At 40.6% G+C, this 21791-nt stretch overlaps 1 protein-coding gene and 1 long non-coding RNA gene across 2 annotated transcripts in view; one reads left to right on the plus strand and one right to left on the minus strand.

Annotated features, from left to right (window-relative positions):
- Positions 1-7526, minus strand: part of pcp4b (Purkinje cell protein 4b) — a 33819-nt gene extending 26293 nt beyond the window's left edge. The window contains exon 1 of the mRNA XM_071472038.1: positions 7176-7526. Coding sequence (XP_071328139.1) covers positions 7176-7184 — 9 coding nt within the window. The 5' untranslated portion in view covers positions 7185-7526. The remainder of the gene's footprint in view (positions 1-7175) is intronic.
- Positions 1-21791, plus strand: part of LOC139614611 (uncharacterized) — a 73364-nt gene that overhangs the window by 18202 nt on the left and 33371 nt on the right. The gene's annotated exons all lie outside the window — the stretch shown is intronic.

A 21791-nucleotide genomic window follows, 5' to 3' on the forward strand; every position in this document is an offset into this window, starting at 1 on the left:
GAAAAATAAGAAGCAGTTTTAACTTTCACTCTCCACAGTTTGATAATGTGCACAAAAGTAGTTTAATCCGCATTTAAAGTCCTGTCTCTTCTACCATCACTGACTAAAAAAGCCAAAAAAACCAAACCACTACTGAGGGAGCATGTTGTATAATACCATGTGCAGTGTTACCGAGTTTCTTTATATACTGTAAGAGCAGGCAGAGCGTGAGGGAGCTGTTTGCTTCCGCTGAGATTTTTCCATATGTCCAGATATTCAAACCGGGGACCCTGCAGTCACAAACATGTTTCTGTAACCTCCTTACTCATTAGGTTTGCCCGTGGACCCCTGCAGTCCCTAAAGTCTTCTTTTCAGTCTCAAATCTGTGGAGTATGATGCTGTAATGATTTTGTGGGAGGTATATTTGCAGTGTGCAGCAGTAATGTCGCTCTGCTAATTCAGCCCTTCCCCACCCACTCGATTCGTACTATGAATGAGTGAAACATTCACACCGGCACATACACTATTGCTGACACTGCTGAAATGTGTGATTTACATGGCTGTGGTGCATAAACACACAAAACAACCATAGTTTTTTGTTGTTTTTTTTTTTACACAGAGAGGATGCCTATTACCATATATTAACACATTTTATGGTTGTCAAACTGTGCTTTCACATCCCAATCTGTTGTGTTACAATCTGAATATTAAAAGCTACATGTTAATTTACAACATTAACATATTACGTTTTAACATTTTTCAATTCATCGGTATTTTAAGTTTTTAAGACACTTTAAGAGTTTGTTGGGGTTTTTTTTACATGCATGTAGTTTACAACTCATCCATCAGCTGCAGGATGACAGGAGTTGTGTAACCACTTTCCGCAGCACTTCACCAGAGCAACAGGCTGAATAAAGATGTCGGTGGATTTTATTGATTCACTTTACATTGTGAATTGCATCTGCAAGACACAATCCATGAAACTGAGGAACAGGGGCCCGTCGGCGGCGTGTACACAGCTGGTGAATTTATGGCTGCATAATAATCAGACAACAGCCACACATGCATTACAAAAAGTGTTTTCATCCCAGTCACTTAGCCACCCAGTGTGTAATAGTTTCACTGTGCGTTCGGCACCAATCCAAGTGATTTATGATGCTGCGGGTGAGTAAATTGCCATTCATATCTTCTTTGCTGTTGATAAAGATCGTGTTGGTTGATGGAGTGTTTGTTGATTAGACTCACAGGGAAAACTAAACCTGTTATGAATCAACATGAGGATAATAAATAGGCCAATAGTATTAGATTGTCTGTGTGATTGTTTTACTACGGTAATGATACAATTATTCTAACAATTTAAAGAAGCGTTTAAAGCTTTAATTTGACACACCTCTCTTAACTGTCTGTAACATTAGATCCACTTTGGCAGGACAAACATCTGCAGACACAACATGCCATCAAAGTGTTTTCATTAGAAAGTCCATCACAACAGCAGTGACAGACTGACAGTGATAAAACACAACGGGATGAGTATTTATTTCTCTGAGTTTGCACTTTAGTCCGTTTACAAAGCCAGGCCAATTTAACCCATTAGAATGAAAGACAATCTCTCCGTGTATGGTCCATCTGCCTGTTGGGCAGCAAACAAGAATGTGACTGACGCAACAGATCTACACAATCCACAAAAATCCACTAATCCAGCAGTACATGTGCTAAACTGCTTAATATTTGAACATACAGCCGGAGCAGTTCCTGTTGTAAGTCAACCAACCTGGAGACACTATAGGACAGACTTATTTGTTTTGTTTTTTTTGGCATTAATGCAGATTTCTTTTCTCAGATACAGCGTGCATTTCAAGGATTAAGTGCTCTTGGTTAAAACCTGCTGATGACAGTGGGAAAAGTAATGCTTTAACTCTGAGGTAAAAAGTAAGCAGGGTACCAAAAGAGAGCGGGAAAAAGGGCATTCTCCAAAGCAATTCCTGACATCTACCCCAGATAATGACCACAAATGAAAATGGATGTCATGACTCCCACAGCTTTAATAAACATGATGCATCAAACTGAAGTGGAAAATGCGTCCACCTTTCTCTGGAGACAAGAAGACAGTGGATTTATCACAACGCCTGTTACATTTCCTACCCAGAGCTCAGTGTTGGGCCTCTCGGGTAGTCTCATAAAATCCAATCTGAGAACTGGGATGGTGATGATGTGTGAAGATGTCAGTCCAGCATTACAGTCGACTAACACAAGGAGGGGAGTGACTGCCTCAAAACACAAAGCAGATTTTTGTCAGATATAATTAAACATGGTCAGTTGTCTTCTTCTTGGTGCAATAATATTTGGTCAAAGTGTTGGTCCAAAACTAAAGGAAGATCTACAGTAATCAAGTTCAGGAACTGAGTGTAATTCAGTGATCCTCACTAAATCATGTACCTTGAGCCTCACCTGTACTCACAGTGCAGTGTAGTACAATAGGCTCACTTTGCTAAGTAAGCAAAGGTCTCAACCTCCTAAAAACTTTCAACCATCAAGTCTCCTGATTTGTGCTGACTGTTAATATGATGACCTCATGGTAACTTCCATGGTTGGGGTTATTTCAGTCAAAGTACTTAGAGAAATTCCAATCTCTGCTTAAAGTGGATTAAACAGCTTTTTCTGTCAAATTTATGGCTCTTTTCCATGGGCTGTTGAATTCAGCCAAGTTCAAAGTAAGGCAGGGCTAATTCAGAGTCGTCTGAATACTGCGTCTGATTTCTCGCTGCAGTCATCCACATGACCAAAGGCTTTTCTTATCATTAAAAACTCTAAATCTCCAAAGAAGCTGGTACTTGTAATACTGATCTGGCAGCCAATCAAGGCCCAGTTTATGCTAATTTCTAATCAAGCTAATTAGCATTTCTGCTCATACCCGTCTGGGACAAATTGCTCAAAATGATGCTGGTCATAAAATGAATGGTTGAAAAAGAAGAACATCTTGAGTGTGACCGTCACTTTTAAAATGCACATGCACACACGGACGCACGTACACGTGCGTGAATCTAAATACCTGCAGACACATGCAAATCTTACTTACACCTTCTTATGAGCACACCCATCACATCTGTGTCGGTGTATTAGGTTACAGCGGTACATAACAACGCTGCTTTGATGTTAATTGGCTCAGAGCAGAATATGGACGGGAGGTGCCAAAGTAAGATCAATAAGATCTAAGAATATCTTTGACTTAATTTAGACACCGTCTTCTAAGTCTGAGTGAGTGCTGATGGATTTGATGTGACGGCGACGGAAAAACTAATTGTCATAGGGAGGTGCGGAAAGTAGAGATCGGCTGCCGCCATGTGAGCTGTTTTGGCTTGAAGACGGCTTAGTTATGAGTCAGTGACTGCAGGAATATAACAGCACTGTGCAATTTTGTAGTCTGAAAATACCTGTGAGTCAACATGAGTTCAAGTACCCTTGGAAAATGCTCCATGAAATATGCAGTAACTCTTAACAGTGGCTTTTCAGTGCAGAGTTACCTAACCTATAGAAACACACTGACCACCTACAAGCTACAGTAAAAATAAAAAATAAAAAAACAAAAAGCAAGACCATGATTAGTGGAAGTGTCCGTGTTGGTAACTGGAAATTCTAATTCTGCTGTGTTCGCATTCATCTTCAGTTTTTTTATCTAATGACAGGAAATCGCTTTGTTACACAAGGCTGATGTGAAAGAAACATTTCCAAAAAAAAAAAGTGAAAAAAAAAAAGAAAAAACATTTACATCAGCTATTTCTGACTTCCCAATTGGTGAAAGCAACAGCTCCTTTTACACAGCCTGTTCAAGGTGGGAATGAATCTTTATTCTGCCTCACCGTTCTCTATAAAAGCTATGACAACGGATTGGTGGGGGCATTTTTCCGCCTTTATGCCAGCGGCAGAGGTAGTCACAGAGCCAGATTGATGTCTGTGTAAAAGTAGAGAGCTGGTGTGGTGGGCCAGACGCCATGTTGTGTTCCACGTCATGCCTCTGTTTCCGGCATAATGGCGAGTCTTCTTAATGGCAGTATAGTGGGATCTCTGTTTAAAAAGGGCTAAACGTAGAGCTGCCAGCAAACCATTCGCCAGTTGCATCTAAAAAAAAATCAGATATTAATACAGTGTGTATCTGGTTTCATGCTCCGCTGCATGAAAGCCTATATAACCTGCATAAGTGGATCATTTAAGCTGCTTAAATGATGTGACTAGACGACTGAGCGCAGGTCAGCACAACAGAAGCTTTTCCTGTTCTGCCCATTTTGCCAACAGTGTGTGAATGCAGCATTACTCAAACAATGCACTCGTTAAGGTTATTAGTGACGCCTCTGTTTTTCCTTTGAGGAAGACTGTTTGCTGAGAGTTTTATTTCCTCTCACTGAGCCTGCATCACACAAATATCAGAATATGGCTCTGTAAACCAGGAATATCAGACTGGTGAGTACAGCACTGCTCGGACAGGGAGCATGAGCGCAAAGCAAGCTGTAGCTTAAGACCTCAGGAAGTTGAGGACTGACTGACATGATGTTCGTAACCATGTCAGTAGCTGAAACTCCACTTCTGAATCTGACAGAAATGTATTGAAGTGTCTGAGTCAGCTATTTCCCACCGTCTGGAGCACCTGACAGTTTTTCAGTCTCTCTTGTCTCTTGTTCTTTCCTCCTTGACATGAACACGCTGACAGGCGTCAGAAGCTTCAGGGACCTCCGACTTGTGCTGCTGGATGTTTAAAGTTTTTTGATTTTAAAGTTCTTGACTTGCTTCATTTGCCAAGAGACAGAGAGAGAGAGGACGGAAGGTAGAAATGGAAGATGTGGGGGTAAAACTGTGTAACAGTATTACCTTACCTTAGAGTATTGTGCTTGTTCTGAGCAGATGTGTGTAGATGAAGGGAGGTGGAGAGAGCGAGGGTGAAGAGTGTGGCGGGGGTGAGGGCGGGAGCGCCGCAGTGCTGACCACTGCGAGACTCATCCATCCAGAACATGCTGAGCTGCTCTGCTTCAGTCACTGGCTTCAAGTCAAGTTTGGAGAGTGGCTACGTTGATGACTTTGACTGAGAACAACTCCACAGTACTCAACCAAACCTATCAGCTAAGCAGAAAAATCATCCCCTCCCCTCCCCTGCCTCCTCCTCCTCCTCCTCCTGCTCCTGACATTCACACCAAGGCCGCGTTCTCCCTAAAATTACACCTCTTTTAATCAGCAGGATGTTACAGCTTCTCTTCACTTTGCACATTATTACCAAACAAAAGGCTCGGCTGATTTCGCTGCCGGCGAGGGATTCAATTATTCAAAAGCTGTTACAGCTCCTGTTGTGTGTGCCCCCTGAATTAATCTTTTATTGAGGCGGCTAGTGAATGACTTGTTATAAACAGCTTGCAGGGAAGCATGTTGATGTCCACCACTGATCCATTAGAGGGAAGGACCGTCTGTGTGCCATTAGACTGAACCATTCAGCTCCAGCAACACTGACTTCTACCTGAAAGCTGCCGTTGGTGAGGTTGAAGTGTTAGGTCTGAGGAGTATTACAGCCGCTGCTCAGACTTGCAGTTTATCCTTTGTGCATACATCTACGCCTACAGTGTGTTTTGCTAACTTCAACACATCCACGGGGTTAGACAAACACAAATTTGCATATAATACAAAAATCAAATATACCATACACCTATTATATACACATGCAAAACAAGAATCCTCCCACAACTTCAACTGCACTATTGTTCTGAAATAAGACAGCTGTGACTTCAATTAACACCATATATATTCTGCTAACGTGCAGCAGAACGGACCACAAATCAAAGCAGGACAAGTGTCAAGTCATTGCTGTTCAATCTCGTCTCTTTTCAATCATCACAGCAGCAGCAGCAGCAACAAGCACGATTCAGATTTTCTTAAAAATATGGACAAAGTCTTTTCTTTTTTTAAATAAATTCTATAAGATAATTTGATATGTTGAGTCTGAACTGCAAAGCTTGTACTGGCAGATTGAAGAGGTAGTGAGATTGTTCCTATCGCTGGTGTAGAGCTGAACATCAATCTGCTGCCAGGTCCAGATATATCACACACTAACAACCACTGTTTTCACTTGGAAGCAGCTGAGATATGACAGTGACGTTCAGTTGACAAGCAAAACATAATCGAAAAACAGATCATCAGTTTTCTTTAAGACATGATTGTCAAATACAGCCTCTACTGACATTTTATAACATCCATATGTCCCAAATTAGCACCACAGCCACCCAAACTTAAAACACTAGTGGTGACATTAGCAGAGTTCTCCAGGGCACATTCAATAATGAACTTTAGAGTTTGTGCAGAATAAACACTCTCCATTAAAAAGAGCTATTAATATCCCCCTCCTCCACTTTCAAATGAATGGAGCTGAACATCTGTGACTATATGGGATCGGGGGTAGTGAGCTGTGGGAAAACCTAACAGCAGTTTTCCATTGCAAGCTTTAACCCCCTGCAGTGATGGATCTCTCTTAACTGCTGGGCTGTTCATACGGGGAGATAAACCTTCGGCTTTATGGTTCACCTGAGTGTTTATACACCTGCGCTGCCGCTATATACTTTCAACTACATGCTGTCAAATAAACGACCTGCAGAGCATTTCAGCTGCTTTACTGTTTTCTTACAAAATGAGACCTTAAATTGTCTTTTTTTTTCTCCATTTTTTGCTGCGTTTGTCCAAAATTCAAAAGCAAGGTGAGCGCTGCTCACGCCAAAGATGTATCTTCCAAAACTGTTCACACTGAACTCTGTTTTCGCCACATTGTGTTCTTTATACTTTAGTTGCTGTTGAACCACACGATACAGTTCACATCATGACTGACCGTCAAGTAGGTCTGAACCGTTGTAGTGAAAAGTAAATGTCGTTGTCGGTCTTAAACCCACTACACTGGCGCTGGGGAACCCACAGCACACTGATGCGCCCCGGTGTTCCCCGATCGGCGCACTTTCTCAGAGCAGCTGTGCAACATCTGACACTGTAATGAGACTTATCCGAGCTGAATCAGTCAATCTCGGATAAGAAATCTCATCAGTTAACAGAAATCCGTCGACAACAGCTGCTTAATCTCTCATTTACGACGTTACCCCTCTGCGCACAGCGCGCGCATCGTGCGTAATTGGGTTAATCCCGACGCGTCTTTGTTTTAAAACATAAAATAGTCCTACCTCGCTCATGATGGAAGGTAGTGTCGAGGTTCCTCGCCTGCTTCCAGTACGTGAGTTGCGGAATGAGAAGTTTCAGCAACGGTGGTCTTTAAAAAGAGTGGCTCGCCGCGGACAGAGAAGCTTTATAAAGTGTTAAGCCCAACTCCTCCGTGTCATCACGTCACCAATAAACCAATAGGAACGCCGTGGGCAAATGTGTCTCCCAAGTCACCACCCAACTCCTTCAAATATTCATACGCTGTGTAAGCCCTTTTTCATCATGATCAGCCAAACGGAGCGTCTCTCTCCTGTTGATGAACAGCCGCTCACAAATGTGAGCGTTGGGAGGCATTTCATGCGCCAGTCACCGTGTCATCAGAAGAAATTGTTATTTCAGAACATGTAGCATTGTCATTCCCACCTGAGAGTGTGCAGCAGTGCGTGGGTGTGAGCTTCATAACAAAACCTCTAAAGTAAAATTATGTTCAAACGCAGGGGTTTACAGTTTGTCTGTACACAACATAATGCACTTCTTCATTTTTATAAAACGTCTGTAAATAACATTTAGTAGGAATATTTCTTTATGAAATTTGACATGATGTTTGCATAGCTGTCTTCTCATATTTATTGCATGATTAATTATATCCAGTAAATGTTCACTGTGGTATAATAAGCTGATTAGATTTTCTATGGTACATTCCCAAATAACTGCATGTTGAATTTATTGCATCAGGGAGACTGAGGTTTGTGTTTTAACTTTATTAAATTTCTTGAGAAAGAGCTGGTGATTTACCAGAAAGGATGGTGCCTATTTCTAGCAGGCTTGTGTAATACTTTTGCGCCAGTCTCACGGCATCCAGCCATTTCCATTCCCTCCTCTTCATCCGCTTCAGCACTGGGTTCAGAAATTATGGAAGCTGATTATTATTTATCTTAAATCTATACATCCATTTGTAAAATTTAGTACAACCAGGCTTTGTCAAATTTAGCCATTGACCAGCAAACAGCAACTTCAATTCAAAATCCAGATGTGACCTATATCTGTTTCTTGCACATCTACAAGAGAAATAGGACTGAAGCTCTGATGTGGATGCAATTTGAGGGCTGTTCAGCCTCCTTATGGACTGTCACTGGAGCTCTAGTGAAGTCCCAGTGGAGTCTTGATGGATGGGGAAGAGGAAACCGATTACAAATGAAGCCTAACATTTCTGCTGCTCTGATCTGACCTGTGTGTCTCTGGGTAACTGTCAATGCGGCCGACAAGCTGGAGCGGATTTGCACTGAAAATGGCTTTAGGGTCTTTTTTCTGCAGAAATAGTCCTTAAATTTCTCTGCTTAGGAGAGTTGGAAGGGAGGACGTTGTTTTGTTTTGCCAAATGCAGCAGATGGTACCGAGGTTTTTGTAGAAACTTTTGAAGTTAGCAAGGCACAGCACAATCTGTGATGCCTGCAATGTAGCATCATAGCTGAGCTACTGTTTTCCTTCACAGCATTCAGGACACCTACAGCACAGCACATTAACTGCAGAGAAGTTAGAGAAACTGGTCAGCTCGCACCAGAGGTAATGACTTGAAGTCCTACAGCGCCTCAATCGTGTGGATTTGTGTGGAAAAACAGGAACGGGAAGACATTTAGCTGATTTTATATCAGTTGGAAAAAATGCTTGTTTTGTTCTTGGACAGATCCTAAATATTCATTGGTTGGAGCCTCCTTCCTGAGGCACAATAGGACCTCCAGGTCCACATGTTATAGTTACCCACAAACACCCTTCGCTGCAGAGGTCAGAGAGGTCATCTGTATTATCACACATGCATAATTCCAGCCATTGAGTTCAGACATATCAATTAGAAAAGTTTCTTAGTGGAACAATGTGGTTGTGCAGCTTGTACACTGGCTATGAAAAGATATTTGGTATGATGAATCCATCCTCAGGTAAAATCTGACTCATTGTTGAGTCCCCATCCCCTAACTAATATTCAGGTGAAGCTTCTGGATGTAAATCAAGTGCGCAGACATCTGGCAATACAACCAAATGTTAAAGTGTCTGACAGCGGCAATTAACAAGAAAATGATGAGAGCTGAGAAAGTGAAGACGTCAGGAAAAAAAAAAAAAAAAAACAGAAGATGACTGGTTTAGTCCACAGGGCACACAGCAGTGAAGCTTTCATGAGCAGGCACAGCGTCGGTCAGCTGGAGGCGGAGAGACATCAGACGAGGGAAAACAGCTGGTTGTTCCTCAGGAGACAGCGAACACCACCTGAAGGAAAGATGTGATGCTGAAGTCAGAGGAGCAAAAGATTGAGGATGAAGGTGACACACAAAGGGAAATGTCTACTGGCTGTGTGTGTATGTGAGCGTTTAGTCTTCTGTCCCAGCGAGTAACTGACTGATTAAAATAGCTTCCTGAATGAAACAGCCCCTGATTAAATGGCCGGGATACAAAGCCACATGGCTCTAAGTCTAGGACTGATAACCACTTCTCTGCAGGTCAGTACATTTCGTCATTCATGTGACATTTGTGCTCAGGACACAGAGGATTGTTACATTGTAGTACTTATCGTGGTAAATGTTGAACTTTGTTTTTGATCATGTGAATATCTTGAGAAGGTTTTGTAAAATCTCTACTTTTAACATCTCATTTTTAGTGGATTTTCCCTTTAGGGCACTGATGTATGTGCACTCAGAGGTCAAAGGTCATCCACAGAACACTAGTGTTTGAAGCAGTTCAGGGGTGTGATGAGTCTAAACATACTGTCCACTGTATGAACAGACTCTATTTCTTCCTTCTGGAAAACTACAATACGTTATAACAACAGTAATATGTATAATATGTTCTGGCCTGTTTCTTTGAACTTTTTGTGAGATCATATGTGCCTGTATTTTATATTTACATTCCTCTGTGTGCATTTTTGATGCTGCTCAGTTATTTTTCCATCAGGATTTTGACTCATGAATTATTCCAAAGTAACACCTTTATTGTGCTTTGTTAGATACTCCTCCCACAGAGAGTTGCATAGAATCTATTTTTAGTTGTGTGTGTGTGTGTGTGTGTGTGTGTGTGTGTGTGTGTGTGTTGACGATCTGGTGCACACATACTATATATGTAAATGTATGTTAATTAGGCCTTTTGTGGACCTTTGCATACATTTCTCCAGGATTTTAAGTAATTTTGCTGTCCCCAAATACACACAGTGAACCCACGCACAACCCGATTAATAATTATATTTCACATATGCTACATATCATTATGTGATGTGATATTTTCTGATATTGCTTCTGCTCTTTTGTGCCCAACAAACACCTGGAGCCAAAACTGCTTTTTAATTTGTTTCAAAAACTTTTTTAAAAATCCTATCAGGATACACACTTGAGATACGCCATCTGATTTTGAGTAAGTGCTTCTGTTGATCATAGGGATCCTATAATAGTTTTAATGTTCTATATTTATAAATCTAATAATCTAATAATCATATAAATCTGATTTCTTTACTTTGAAAAGTGATTTGGCACAGGATGTGTGAGGAGTGAGGAGAGTGACACCGATCCTGGAAGTGTGTTATTGTCAGGGACCAAGATGAACCGATGGATTTGAACAAACCTAACTGAATGTAAGACAGACGAATAAAATGCATGTACTCAGATCAGATGATAAAAGTATGTACTGTATGAACACCAGTACCAATGTACTAAGAGGAAAGAACATATACGAACCCTGTTATCTGACATCAAAGACTCGGTGTGTGTTCGAGCATGTTCCTCCTCCGTATCTCCTGTGTAGAGCATGCACCAGCTCTCAAATGCACACAGAGAATCAATCTCATCTTTATTAAAGGAGACATAGAGAGCATTTCGACTGCAGACGGGTTTTCCTTTCATCTCCGTCTGTCTGAAGAAGCCAACCTCAGCCCAGTAGGTTGGAACACATGGGCAAAGACAGTGACCTCAGTGTCCTTCTTGCTGCAGGGCGATGTGGATAAAAATAATCGCCTTCACAAACCCAGCAGAAACTGTACGAGTGATACAAATGAATGTATGATGATGATATACAGTGTTGACACTATTGTCACTTTAACATTTTTACAAGCAATTGTTTGAAAAAGTAAAAGTCACAAAGCCGGTCAGGCAAAGTGTTGCTGAGAATTTAGCAAAAACATAAAGAGACTGTTGTTCACTAAAGACTCATTATTGCATCTGCGTTTAAAAGTTTAAACATTTGTCAATACTCTTGTGGTAAACACAACATGGGTACAGTCTTTTCCATGGACACTGCGTTCCTCCAAGGAATTTGGTTTGGCTTTGCCACCCCTGCACACAAGGCAATCACAGTCCAGACCATTCTCATCTGTGGTTCCTTGATGGTGGAACAAGCTACCTAATGCTATCAGAGCGGGGATGCCCCTCTCTATCTTCAAGGATCTCCTGAAGACTCATCTTAAGAAAGCACCTCCTCTCCTAACACCTCTAAAACCCTAAGATTCCTAATGAGCAGTTACTGTGCACTTCTTTACCTGATCTTTTTGCACTTCGCCTTATTGGATAGATGACCTCTAAATCCAATGTATCCTGCTGCTGCCTTTATTTAGCACTGCACTTTGTTTGCCCTTATTACTTATTGTCTGTTACTGTTTTAGATTGTTTATATGCTTTTTTATTATTTATTGCTTTATATACTGTGTTATCTAGTTGTCTCGTGTTGGTGTGTATTTTTAACCTTGAGTCCTGCTGCTTTTTCTTTTGATGAGATGTCAAACAGAATTTCGTTGTAGAGACTACAATGAAAATAAACGTCTTTATCCTTATCCTTTATTAGTACTAAGTTCTCAAACCAAGGTCTCCTACTGTGCTGAAGTTGCTTGTTCATTACTATAAACATGGATAATGTAGTTGACTTTGAGTCAGTCTCTCATATGCTGTCTTGCTGCTGTAAATACTCAGCGGTGCACCAAATGTTACTGTAAACCACAGCTGAAAATAGTCCCCCACTAATGCACTGTTTACTCCTGTTTGAGTGTCATTTGTTCAAACCTATAGTGTTCAGCTGTTTAAGGACATTTTAAGTTTTTTCAAGGAATGAAAATAAACATCTCAGACAGCTTGGGAAAGATTTACATCTTCAGTGGGTCGAGGGTTGAGCATCCCAGACAGGACAGAGAAGGTGCATAGCACTGAGAGATGGACTAACACAGGATTTGTTGACAGAAGGAAAACTATAGAATACACCATAATACCTAAAGCACGAGACAAGACATATCACACATACAGTCCAGACTCAGACTGCGAGAGATGGTCAGTTAGGACATATTTATACTGTGAAGAGATTCATAAAGTACTGTGGGTCTCTACTGTCTGAGTAGCAATTGTAAAAGTGCTGAGAGCTGCAGATCTTTTCACAGTATCACTATGGCATGTAGCGAGAGCCTCGTCTAGCTCCGATGGGATTTACTTCCTCAGGTCATCTGCAATTCTAAAGCACAGATAAATAAGACGAGCTACACGAGAAATGCTGAGTGAGTAAGGTGTACTCCAAGTTACTGGGAAAACATTTACATATATGAATATGTATACATGAAAATGTGAATGAAATCAGATCAATTTCCCTGTGAGGGATAATAAAGATACTTTGAACTTTGAACTTTGAAATGCTTATGATCAAGTGAACCATATTTCTGCTCTGTGCAAACAGTCTGTTATGATGTTCCCCTATGTGAAATTCAAAATAATACATCAAGAGGTGATTCAAGCACTTTCATCAAACCAGATTAGTATGAATTAAGAAAGTGGATTGAAAAAGTTTCAGGACCTGTTTTTTATCAACCACGTTCAGTATGATTCACTGTGGCTTAAATCACTGAGAACAATAGACGCACACAGATTTGTCTTGGCGACACTGGTGCAGACTCAGTGACAGCTTACAGAGTTTCACAGTACACCCAGTATGAACAACAGGAGCTAAGTGTAAAGTGTCATTCGCAGTCACTGTGCACTGCAGGGGACTTCATCAGATATATGGCGCAGAGTCGAGTACACGCTGCAAATCAGTCCACACGTACACAATCACCCCACAGCAGAAGGAAGTGATTTATCGTTATCATTATGTTATTTCAGACTCTACAGAAGGAAGCTGATCTGCAATTACAGACGGCTGCCTGCAGTTAACTTGACCCCTGATATGCAGCCTGCTAGCACCACGAAGAAGAACGTGTCCATGGCTTTCACTTACACAGGCAGATAATACTGTTCGCTCTGACAGGCACCAATAAACAATATCTTTTCATATCAGCTCTGTGCTCAGTCAGTTCATCTAAACTGGGTGTTTGTCTTCTTTGTTCAATATTGTAAATGTGGCTGCTGGGACTGGAATTAGTCAGATATGATCTTGAGAGAATGAGACAATAATCAGTTTCTCAGCCAGGTGTAACAAGGGTTTCATTTGTGCAGCTAATGAGATAATAAATAAACAAAAGTAATACATTTGCAAAAGATGTTCAGGAGCAATAATTCCTCAGCTTCAGCCCTATAAAATGATGATGAGCTCTCTCGTGGAGGAAATTACCAGTTTTTAAGGATCAGGAAAGCAAAGAGAAGAGAACATATGATGTCAGCAAGATGACACTTAGTGCAGAGAGATAGAAGATGAGATGAAAAAGAAAAAAAAGGAAATCACCTCCCTTCAAGGAAGCCTCTGTGCTCAGAAGAAGAAGAAGAACCAACTCAGAGCTGCCTGGAAGACGAAGAGAGGGACGATCAAAGACGCCTTTGAGAAAGAGTGAAAAGAAGCGAAGGTAGACTGGGACAGACGTTGGCAGAAATAAGAAGATACTGAGCTGAAGAAAGTGAATACAAGAACTAGGGAAGCATGGCTGAGATATAAAAGTACATGTTCAGGTTTAGGTCAAGCTGAGAAAGAAGGTGAAGAGTTGAGAGGTGATCCAGAGGAAAAAGCGAGTGGAAAAGTGGATGTGATGGTCTGAGACGATTTCAGGAGAGAGCTGACTGAGGAGAAGCAGAACTTGGTGTAGAAAGAGAGTCAGTGCAGAAAATAGTGCCCTTTACAAATATAGTAAAGGTGTGTGGAGGCTGGGGCAGTGGGTCGGTGTGAAGTGCATCACACTTTCACGCAGGAGAATAAAGTTTATATCCTGTCGTGTACCTGAAATAAACGATCACGAGCTTTCCCTAATCATGCCCACGTGTCTTTGTTGCCTAACAATATCACAAACATTTTTATTTTCTCACATCGTTGACGTTGGATGTAAAAAAAAATGTTGTTGTGGAACATAACCTGGGTTTTTTCTAGAATCATCCTACATCAATGATCCTGTCAGGGTCACAAATACTGTACCCATGGAATTCACTTAACTTATTTGAGCTTATTATTTTTTTATCCTGCAGTGTATTTCCTCATACTACCTCTTTTTCTGCGCAAATTCAAAGCTAAAGCAGTATCTCCTAATGTAACTGATCAAACTAAAACACCATGAAATTTTAAGAGATGACAATATCATGATTATTTTGTTAGAATTCAACATTTTGTTCTTTGTTGTTTTTACCTGTACAGGCTACAACTGTACACACAGTAAATCCCACCATGTTGGAATTCAGACCTGGTGTATTTTTGGCTTGACTGAAACAACAAGAATTAATTTCAGTCTTTTAGTTTGTCTGAGGGCCAGGGGCCAAGTCCCGGTACAAAACTGGAAGGTACAGAAGGGAGGTAGCTTCATTTCTCTTGTACCACGTTGTTCTGTTTGTAAGCCTCGGGCCACTGTATCGCTCAGCACTACATCTTTTGTCTCCACGCTTTGATTAAAGTACAATCACACAGCATTCACCACCGGCCTGTTCCAAGTGCAGCTCTTTATAATTCTGGTCAGGGGTGCTGGGATGTGTGAGTGCAAAGTAATGTTAAAATTGCTGCTGCTGCTGCTGCTGCTGCTGCTGCTGCTGCTGCTGCTGCTGCTGCTGCTGCTGGAATAGCACAGACTGATTTGCAGCAAGCTCATATAATCAATTTATATGGTTCCTTACTAACATGGATATTGCTTATAATTAATTTACAAAGCATGGCAAAACTCTTTAGTTTGTCTTCTCTATTATTAAATACCTTGCGAAACATGGCTTCTACTTTAATTTAATTTAATTAACTTAAATAAAATGTCAGTAATGCAGTGTTTTACAGTGACGAGGGAAGGAGCAACATTTCTACATTACAGAGGCTAATAAAGCACCTTTTTCTTTTCAGTCATGACTGCCTCCTCTTGTGCAGGCGGTAGCTGTTGTATGTGGCCAGCCATCACAGATTTGTGTGTCTGCGTGCACCTCTTCACGCTCTGTAAACAAACGTTGTCTCTAAAGAGCCCAGGGACATTCAAGACCGTGGTTGGCAGGTTAATCGTGAGCACGGCAACCACTGGAAAGACAGCTGCGAAATGAAATCTCATACAGAGAAACAGATCCTCTTCCTCGTGATCTAAAGCTATTATCTCTCTCTTTCTCCTTCTGTGCTCTTCTTCTGTCTTCCTCTTTATGTCCCTCCTCCTCTGCGGGACTCCCAACCGCTGTCACACACCTCATGTCCTCTCGTGTGAGAGTTCGCGTCCCATCTCTGTGAGCCATCAGCTGCTGCGGCCAGGTCCCTGTGTACAGTGAAACACTCCTCCTCCTCATCAGAGCGTGCAGAGACATTTTTATAATAAGTGCTAGCTGCTGGGCACTGAAAGCCACAGAGCCAATCAGCTTCTATTAGCACACAGCTCGCTGAAGACAAAGTAGGGTGCAGCTAATGAGATGCATACTGTGTGCGAGGGGAAGGAAAACACAGCAACACTAGTTCAGTGTTGGAAGACGTTGGGGTGCAAAGGATGGAGATCTTCTCGTTGAACTCCTTTGCAAGAATACAAGTGAACAGATTTCCTTTAAGCATTGACCAATATGCTTTTAGAAAAACTGTAAAAAGCAAAGCCTGACTCTTAAAGCCTAAAGTCGTTTGTTATCTGACTCTATACTGTGGATTCTCAGCCGTCATGCACACACAGTACATGCACAAACCTGCTGACTCCCTCCCCATCTTGTTCCTTTTCACATCCGCACAATAACATCTTTCTCACCTTCTACATGTGCACTGTTGCCGTGCCCAGTGGGGATCTCCAGCAGAGACAGTTCATTTCGTGTCTCAGCTCTGTACACTGCAGTTATTAGTGCCTAATTAGCAGGAGTGTTGCCAGTCAAAGGAAAGTGATGATACACCATCTGCATGTGAGGCGCCAGTCGAACGTCTGCCTGACAGAGAGAGACAGCGATGAATGAAGTGGAACCCACCGGCTTGATGTCCTGAGAGTGAATTTACCCACTCTTTGCCTCCTGTTGAGGTCTGGATTTAATTTGTCTTCCCTTGTCTGTGCTGCTGATCAATACCAATCGTATTACAAGTGGAGCGGGGCCAAACCAGTGTGCACTGTCAGCACCTGCACATGGATGGATTGGTCAGGAAATATTGGCAATACTGCTGTTTATTCATATCAGGGAGAAACGCGTTGAGAGTAATTGAATCCATCTTAAACCAATCCCTCTCATCCTGTATATCAATAGCAAATTATGGACAATTGTATTGTCACTCGATCGCAAAGTCGATTTGAGGGTCGCAGGGAGCTTTAAAGAGTCTGGAGAAGTCGCATGTGGAGATTTATGAAAATGAAATAAAGCACCAAAGCTTAAAACAATGTAAAAAAAATGCTCCTTATAGGAATAATTTGACATTTTCTTGCCAAGAGTTTCATGAAAACACCGTTAGCACTCTCATATCTGTCTGTCAGATATGTAGCAGGATGGTTAGCTTATCTTAAAATATGTAACAGAGCTCCATGAAGTCAATCAGTGTTTGTACTGATCAACTGAACAAATCTGAGATGAATATATTAATTATTGGGCTGCAGAGGTGCTGGTGGGAAGATTTTGTTTAGTTTTGGTCAGAATCTGTTTCCAGTCTTTAAGCTAAGCTAAGCGCAGCAAGACAGGAAATGAGGGTATTTCTCCAAATGTCAGACTATTCTTTCAAAACCTGTAACCTTTACTTTTGCAAGACTTTGTGACAGTACCAAGAAAATGAATGATTTATAAATCTTTGCTAAATTTATATCATTACTTAAGCAGTTTCATTATCATCTACAGCTGCATTTGAGTCTGTTCAGTTATTGATATGCTGATATGGATGCTTTGATTTAATTTAATTTAGTTTAGTTTGTTAGGGTTAGTAACCTTTTTCCACTTTATTTTCTCTGTAACTCAATTTGGTCAACATTTGTTTTTAAATGTACTTCAGTGGATAAATTGGCTTGACTATTATTGCAGCTGTCTTGGCCTCTTACTGGATTTTCAGTATGTAATATTTAGCACAAATACCGTTAAGAGTAGCTAACATACTGTATTTAAAAATGCCACATAAGCTTGTCTATATTTTATGCGTTATGCCATTTTCAGTTTTGGCTCCTGTCTGCTTCATGTCTATTTAAAAAGTAATAGCAGTGCAGTTTAGTTGGCACAAAGTGAGATGGAAGATGGTGCTATTAGCTTTTAGTGGAGACAAGAAAAACAAGGGTTATCGCCATATTTATACCATCATCTTGTGCAAGTGTTACATGAAAGTATTAGAGAGATTTGTGTGGATGTGGAGAGCTGTAACACTGTCAATTTCTATGACATACAAAATTATTTGTGGATGCACTTTCATGCCAAGAACATTTAAAAACCTTTTACATTACCAGCACCACATTTATGGAGCTGTTAAAAGCAGCTGCTTCATTAAGCATAAGTGTTTTTATCGCCTCATGATGCTGCACACAAAACAGCAACTGCGTAAAATTACAACAGTACAACCAGAAACAGGGATAACTGAGAGCAGATATAATAAAAACTGTGAGTCTGAAAAAGCCAGGTGAAATCAGACAGTACAGTTTCATTGGGAGGTGAACAAACAAAACTCTGTTTGGTTGGGAGGACAGACAGAAAAACGGAGCAGAGGAAGTCTGCCGGTCCAGTGTTTCATGGAGAAAGGGTGATTCTCTGTTGACTTTCATTCCCTCAGCAGAGAGGGTGTAAAATCAAGATGTTCAAGAGCACACACAGAAAAAAATCCACACTGTAGGAGGTGTGTAATTACAGATGTCAGGAGAACGAGAGGAGTCATAGATCCTCCCATTAACTGAATAACACTGTATTTTAGCCAAAGAGCAGAGCACAGACCTGAAAGGGAGAACCAGTCAACTCAGCATCGAGGAAGAGAGCAGCCGTGACGAGTCAGAGCTTAATTACTACACAGCCAGAAGTCCGTGGTTTCCTCCAACTTCCCAATGACATTATTGGAAAATGGTTTCGAAGATTACCTCAAGCTGTATTTTATGAGACAAATTGCTGAACGAAGCAAAAGACTTCCTGAAAAGGAGAACAAAAGGCTCTGGGGTGGCATGAGGGTGCATTACTGATGGCCTATCAATACTCATTAGCTTGAAAACCTATTAAATATTTCTCATTCACCCAACTGCCCCAGAGAAAAGGAGATGGCATGAAGAGACCAAGACGGATCCATTTGGGATGCAACATGTAGAGACACTGTCAAAAGATTAAACCTACTGAACCTAAATATGACAGATTCATTCTGTTAGATTAATATGAACTGGTAGGAAAAACAAATATGAACAAGGATGTTGTTGGTTTTTTTCTGCAACAAAGCAGAGCAAGCAATTAGTGCAAAGGGACCCAAAATGTTATCCCTGCTCATGTCTAAACAGGCTTGTTTAGAACGGGAAGAAACGCATTCAGTCTGCAAAAGATGATAATATAAAAGTATTAATCTATTAAAGTGACAAGGGCATGTCTCATTATCAGGATAGATTTCCCAGGTCTCTGAAAATCGTTTTGTTTGTTTTTAGATATTGCCAAGAGTGTCTAAATTACCAGTGTTGAGGTTGCCAAATGATCTGGCAAGATCATCAGGAGCCTCATACGGTCCATGTTTCTGCCAGTTCTTTCAGGAGATGTTTGGCCAGGTCTCAGATTTTTTGCAGGTTCATTGGTTTATCGGAGTCTGTGGTGGAGCGGTGCAGTACGAACCCCAGGGAGGTTCCACAGAGTTGGCATTGCTTTCCGCAGCTCTTAGCTAGTAAAGGAATGAACTTTGATGCTGAACTCACGTTTCTTCTAGACTTTTAAGAAAACAGCTGTTAATGCTAATGTTAGCTATGTAGCAATAGCAAAACTTACAAATAGCTGCTAGGTGCTACACCCTGTGGTTACTAACTTTTTATCCAGTCAGGTCGGTTCCCTCTTCCTCTGTCTTTATTCCTGAAACCTTTACCTGATCTGATGGTTTCTCTCTTTATTGTGGCCGTTCTTAAATCACTTATAACCTGACTGTCACCTATACTGTCTTAGATATTATTATACAGGTGTCTTTCAGTCAACTACTCAGTATGTTCATTCTTTCATCCGCCACAGTGCCTCTGCTGTCAGGCTGGTATGTAAATATGTGCACACGTGTTATATCAAATCCCTCAAAACTGCTAACATAATTAAAGATATTGTTAGTGACAATATCAGGGATCAGAAAAATAGACACCTCTATATGTGAGACTTTGGGAAAACCCACACACTCATAACTGATGCATTTATTTCAACTTTTATCATCTGACAGTCATTTGACTGACATTTATACTAACAACAACTGATGTTACAAATCAAGGCTCAATGCTATTCAAGCGCCTAGCGCATCTCCACATTATCAAGAAAACAAAATGCATAAACTAGAAAAAAAAACAGAATATATTACATTCACAATTCAAGGAATGATTCACAAAATACAAATTTACATTAACTCAGATAAAAGTCAATCTCAAATATATATTAAGATTTTTTGATATTTTAATGTCTTACCTGCAAACCAGCACCTCACTAGAATATGTGTGAGTTTTCCCTCACTGTTGTGAACCTCATTTATCTCTATGTTCTTGTCCCTCTGTATATGTAATTGGGCTGGTAAAAATATCACAGTAACCTTTCAGTGTAATGTGGAGTCTAATTTTACAGCAAAAACTACAATAACTCAAAATATACCTTACTACTAGTTGAAAATTAAAGTAGTATTTTCAACAAAGCTAAACACTTTGATTGAGGTACAGTCGTATTTGTTGCAGGTGTGTTTTTCCAGATGTTTTTATTCTTGTGGTCATTCAGTGTATGGACCACTTTCTGAAAGCAATTCATTAATTCTTGTAAATACTTTATCTCTGCTCCTACATGTCGGAGAAAGTTGAAGTTGAAAAGCTTATCAAATACACAAAGCTTCCTCCAAGGATGAATACATCTTCTTTCTTGTATCAAGCCATCCAACATTTATATATATATAAATAAGAAGTTGAGCAACAAGGGATATATATATATATATATATATCCCTTGTTGCTCAACTTCTTTTTTATCTTCATGTTGGAGATGGATTCGATCACTGGGCAGAGTCTCGGGGAGGGCGGGGGAGATGAAGGCTATTTTACTACACTTTACAAGAGCATTCACCTCATGCTCAGGGAGGAAAGCCACCCACTCTTCATCTGCCTCGAAATAGTGGGAGGGAGAAAAATCAATGGTGTGCTTTACACACTCAAGAATGAGATCATGGAGGACTGCAGGAGGATTTGTGTTTCTACTGTATCTCATAACATTTGGAATAAATCAGACAAACTCGACTCCAATCCATCACAGTGTAACTTCCTCTAACTATTTTCACCATGTCATGGAATTAGCTGCTATGATTTGAGGGGAACAGATAAACATCTACATTTACAGTACGAGCAACAGATCTGAAGTTTGTCGTACAAATCTGCTGTATGCTTGGCTGCTGTACTGCGGCGTCAGGTGGAAAACTGGAGAATGTCGCTCGTCCTGTAAGAGGCTTTCGGTTCATCACAACATGCTAGTTCAGCTTAGTCCACTGCAGAATTTTATCAAATGGCACAGCTGTCATTTTGGGATGATCCCCTTATGTGCCCTCAGCCTGGACGCCACTTCCTGAAATTCAATGTTTAGTAAGTTTAAGACATCTCAAAATGTACACAGACTGTAGTAACTTCTAGTACTTTGCATGAAGGCCTGTTTCTCTGAAACTCAATTTAACATTCAAAATATATTCAACATGAAATGTAATTTGAAAAGCCATTTTATAGAATTTCCTTGCATTCGATAGCCGTTCCATTCATTCTTTTCCCGTTCTCATTCTCATTTACTTTCTACAGACATATCTTCTTTTTCTTTAATCCCTGGAGATATCTACAAGAGTTTAAAAATGATATCCACTGGCAGTACAAATCATATTTTTATTCAGTTCAATTTCTCTTTGTGTAGAAATCAGACACATTTTTCAGTTTTCAATGTGGAATTCTTGTCTTTCTCTTAAAAGATCAAATCACAGCGTGCATCGATCACCATGTCCTCTGGGCTGTTAGGAGTCAATCGAGCAGTTCCCTCTTTTAACTGAAACACAAATTAGTGGCAGCAACATGACGATTGCCTTCACCACATAACTGACAGCAGCTTAGAATATTGCAGCGGCAGCCTTATTTGTTTAAAGTCAGCTAATTTTTCACTCTAACAGC

This window comes from Trachinotus anak, unplaced genomic scaffold (genome assembly GCF_046630095.1).
Source record: "Trachinotus anak isolate AG129_WGS33_773 ecotype Australia unplaced genomic scaffold, CSIRO_AGI_Tana_v1 ptg000034l, whole genome shotgun sequence".
Lineage (NCBI taxonomy): Eukaryota > Metazoa > Chordata > Actinopteri > Carangiformes > Carangidae > Trachinotus > Trachinotus anak.